The 3,543-nt window shown below is 34.9% G+C and overlaps 2 protein-coding genes across 2 annotated transcripts; both read right to left on the bottom strand.

Moving 5' to 3' along the window:
• Window positions 1–26: 26 nt before the first annotated feature.
• EIN_180830 (hypothetical protein) lies at window positions 27–1,334 on the bottom strand (the record flags this gene model as incomplete). Its single annotated transcript, XM_004260679.1, has 1 exon — window positions 27–1,334. A coding segment is annotated over one exon (1,308 nt), but the record flags the coding sequence as incomplete, so codon positions are not given.
• Window positions 1,335–2,054: 720 nt separating this feature from the next.
• On the bottom strand, window positions 2,055–2,807 carry EIN_180820 (hypothetical protein; the record flags this gene model as incomplete). The annotated part of the gene is made up of 1 exon (XM_004260678.1): window positions 2,055–2,807. One exon carries the CDS (start codon window positions 2,805–2,807, stop codon window positions 2,055–2,057), a length of 753 nt encoding a protein of 250 aa, XP_004260726.1.
• Between the last annotated feature and the right edge of the window lie 736 nt (window positions 2,808–3,543).

The following is a 3,543-nucleotide window of genomic DNA, read 5'->3' as shown; positions in this document are numbered from 1 at the left end:
TTAGTCAAATTGCAAAGATCGTTGACTTGTCCTGGATCGACAAGAACCATTGCGTGTTCACAATCAGAGTGATCGTCTGGCTTGACATAAACATTCAGAGTTAATTCACATGGGCCGTCTTTGCAGAAGGCATGGATGATGTACGTCTGACCTTTGGTAAGGGTCTTGATCAAATAGTTGTTAGTGTAACACTCTCCATATTCACTGTTGGACATGTCACATTGCATTCCATCACATGAACTCAACACTTCAACCCCAACACCAATGGTGTTCAATTGTGCGTCCAATGATTTGCATGTGGAAATCACCATTTCTTTACCCTCACCAACAATGGTCAAGAAAACAGATCTGTACTTCTCTGGGAATCGAGTGCACCCGGCGTCGGTGTATGGCCAAGCCTCAACCACATTGACAGTTTTGGCGAATGGGAGTTTTTGAATTGGGAGAGCGTGTTCACAAACAGCTGGAATTGAGTCTTGGAGTGAGTCAATATGGAGTTGGAATTGGCCGTAGACCCCATTGATTGAATAGACACCAATGTAGTAGTCCACGTCGACTTCTGATTTGAAAGAAAGGATTGTCGACAACGAATCTGCAGAACAGCCGTCATCGGCCTGTTTGGCGCATTTTGAGTTTTTGCATGAGCCTGCGTTCAAAGAAGTGACCAACACAATGGCAGTGTCGATGTTAGTGTAAGGGCTGCATGTATGGGCAACATAGTACTTTCCATCACCTTTCATCTTATACCAAAGCATTGGGTAAGGTTCAGTGCATTCGACTTTCATCACTGGAATAGACCCTGAGAGGTATCCCTTTTGAGTGAAAGGGAATGCGGAAATGTCAGTGGCGACATTACATTCATAATTCGTGTTGGTATCGACAGAGACTTGGTTTGAAAGATGGACGGTACCTACTTGGTTCACATCTCTTGTTTTCACAACGACGTAATAAGTGTTTCCTTTGTTGGATTCCCACAACAGATAAGGGCTTTCTGTCTTGCCCGAGCACTGTGTTGAAATACCCGAAGAATAGATTCTGTTTTGTGCGATGTTAGTGTCACACACAGAGTATATATCAATATCTGCATCTAAGGTATTGTCATTGAAACAAGACGACATTTGCATGATCAAAGAAGCCGGGTCGTCGACGTGGGTGACTTTTATATAGTAAGCTTGGACAGTATGAATTGACCCAGCGTCTGGAGATATTTTAGACGTTGGGGTCGATGCGCTGAACGAGAACGTCTTTTCAAAACTTGGGAGTGCTGCCTCGACAGCGGAGGTGCAGTCGTACTGCGCAAGAGAAAGTGTGAAAAGGACAGCTAACAGTAACATCTAACGACTTTTTAGATATGGTCATTTAATAAGGAGGAACTTGGATTCTTTTGCTATTCATAAATCTTCGAATCCAATTCTGCAACTTCGATTCTAAGAAGAAATCAGACTTACTCAATTTACAGGCTTCAGTGTTCTCATCTATTATTTTACTATAGTATAGTTTTTTTAACAACAATAGAGTTATATTTGTTTTTTTCTTATTTCTTCTGAAACTTGTTTTGCTCTCTTTAATGACTCATTAGCTTAATTTGTTATTATAATATAACAAATAAGACTGTCTTCTTGGGAATGTTAAAAGCACAATCCATTCTGATTTCTTTTTTAATTTAGTTTCACTATTCATTATTCCACTTTTTAACTATAATGATACCTAAAATTTACTTTTAAAAACTAAGAAAAAAATGAAAGAAAGAATTGTTCGTTTTTACTAATTTTTACTAATTATAGAGTGTTCTTTTAGTTTTGAAATTAAATTAATACTTCTAATTAATTATAATAATTAAATGTATTACTTAATTCCATCTCTGTAATAAACTTCGTGCAAACAGAAACCAATTTTTTCTATTTTTTTTTTATTTGTTGAAATTTCTCATCAAAAAATATCTGTTGAAAAAAAACTTAAATAATACAACTAAAAAACAACTAGTCATTTGATAATTAAAATATAGTAATAGAAACTAAAACTAATAAGAAAAATAAAACACATCAACAACTAGATTACATCGTATAGTTAAAATTATAAGCCGTTCCATCTTGTGTGACAAAGTAATAAGAATTTCCGTCAGAAACAATAGACCCAATCATCGACCCATCACACGGATTACTCTGTTCGACTACTTGTTGATACAAATTAGTTTGGTTGAAGCTGAAAGGGAGTTGTGGGAGGTCATTCAAGTTCTCTGCAGAGACGGAGATGGTCATTTCTCTGCCGAACAACTCTTCGATTTTCTTCCCAAAGGCAACACCAGCTTCTTCGAGTAAGTCTCCACTGATGACGTCAGCGAATGGTGTTGTGAGGGAGTTGATTTTGACCAACCTTTCTGTGCACTTTGTTCTTTTAGTTTGTTTGACAGCAAAGGTGTATCCAAGTGTATTCAATAAGTATAAGATGCCGTTATTGACTTGTGCCTCTTTAGATCTGTTGTACTGTTTGTCGTTCATTGCAGAGATATCCATTGGGGCTTCGCCCAAGACTTGAGTCAACAAAGTCTCGCTCATTGAGGCAAGTGTGTTTTGGTCGTAAATTGTTCCATTCAGTGAGACAGTTTCCGGCAAGTACATCTTAACGGTCTGCTTCGACTTCTTAGTCTTTCTGAACGTGGCTGTAGCTCCCATTTGACTAATAAGTGTGTATACTATAGCATTAGTAACACAGGATTCACAAGAGCGAGAAGCTCTCTTTCTATCGCGAGAGAGGCCAGTTGTCACTGTGCTTTGTGTTGTAAGGGTTGACATCTCCTTTTTGTCCATGCAATTTGTATTTGTCACCTCAATTTCAGATTGCTATTTATACTTGTTAATATTGACCAATCAAAACAAGTTATTTAATTTTGTAGTTTGCACTTGTTTTTGGAGATGTTTCGGGTAATTTAGAGTGTTTTTTTCAGTTTTTCTCAGCACACAGGTTTTTACAACAGAATATTTGTCTTTTGACTTTCGTCTTTCAAGAAATTGGCCAATCAGATCAAGTTCTGTAATTTTTTAGTTCATAGTGTTTGATTTGTTGTTATTTTTTTTAACTTTATTATAGTAAATGTATAGTAATAAATAGGTTTGTTTTATCTTATTGTATTTTGTTTGGGTGTTTTTTTATTGTTTTTTTATTTTATTATTTAATCAGTTCTATATTATTTATTAATACGTGGAAACTTTCACTATTTTATGCCAGTTTGATTTCTAATTCATAATTTGTCGACTTTTTTATACGACAAAACTTTAATCATTATGATTAAATTGATTAATAATTTTACTATTTTCTTTGACTTTTATTTTTTTGTTAATTATTTTTTAAATAAAAATCAAATAAGCGCCCGAATATCAGTATAAGAATTGTCAAACAATACTTAATAAATCGGGTGAAGTATTTGTTTATAAAAAAAATAAAAAAAATTATGATAAAAATATGTTTATTTGAAAATAATGACATAGATAATTTTATTATTATTTTTTAATTAAATTACTACAGTCATGCGAAAAAGCTGTCGCG

This window comes from Entamoeba invadens (assembly GCF_000330505.1).
Source record: "Entamoeba invadens IP1 unplaced genomic scaffold scaff_1105074725183, whole genome shotgun sequence".
Lineage (NCBI taxonomy): Eukaryota > Evosea > Mastigamoebida > Endamoebidae > Entamoeba > Entamoeba invadens.
Note: the sequence above shows the minus strand (reverse complement) of the source record. Positions and strands in the feature narration are given on the sequence as shown.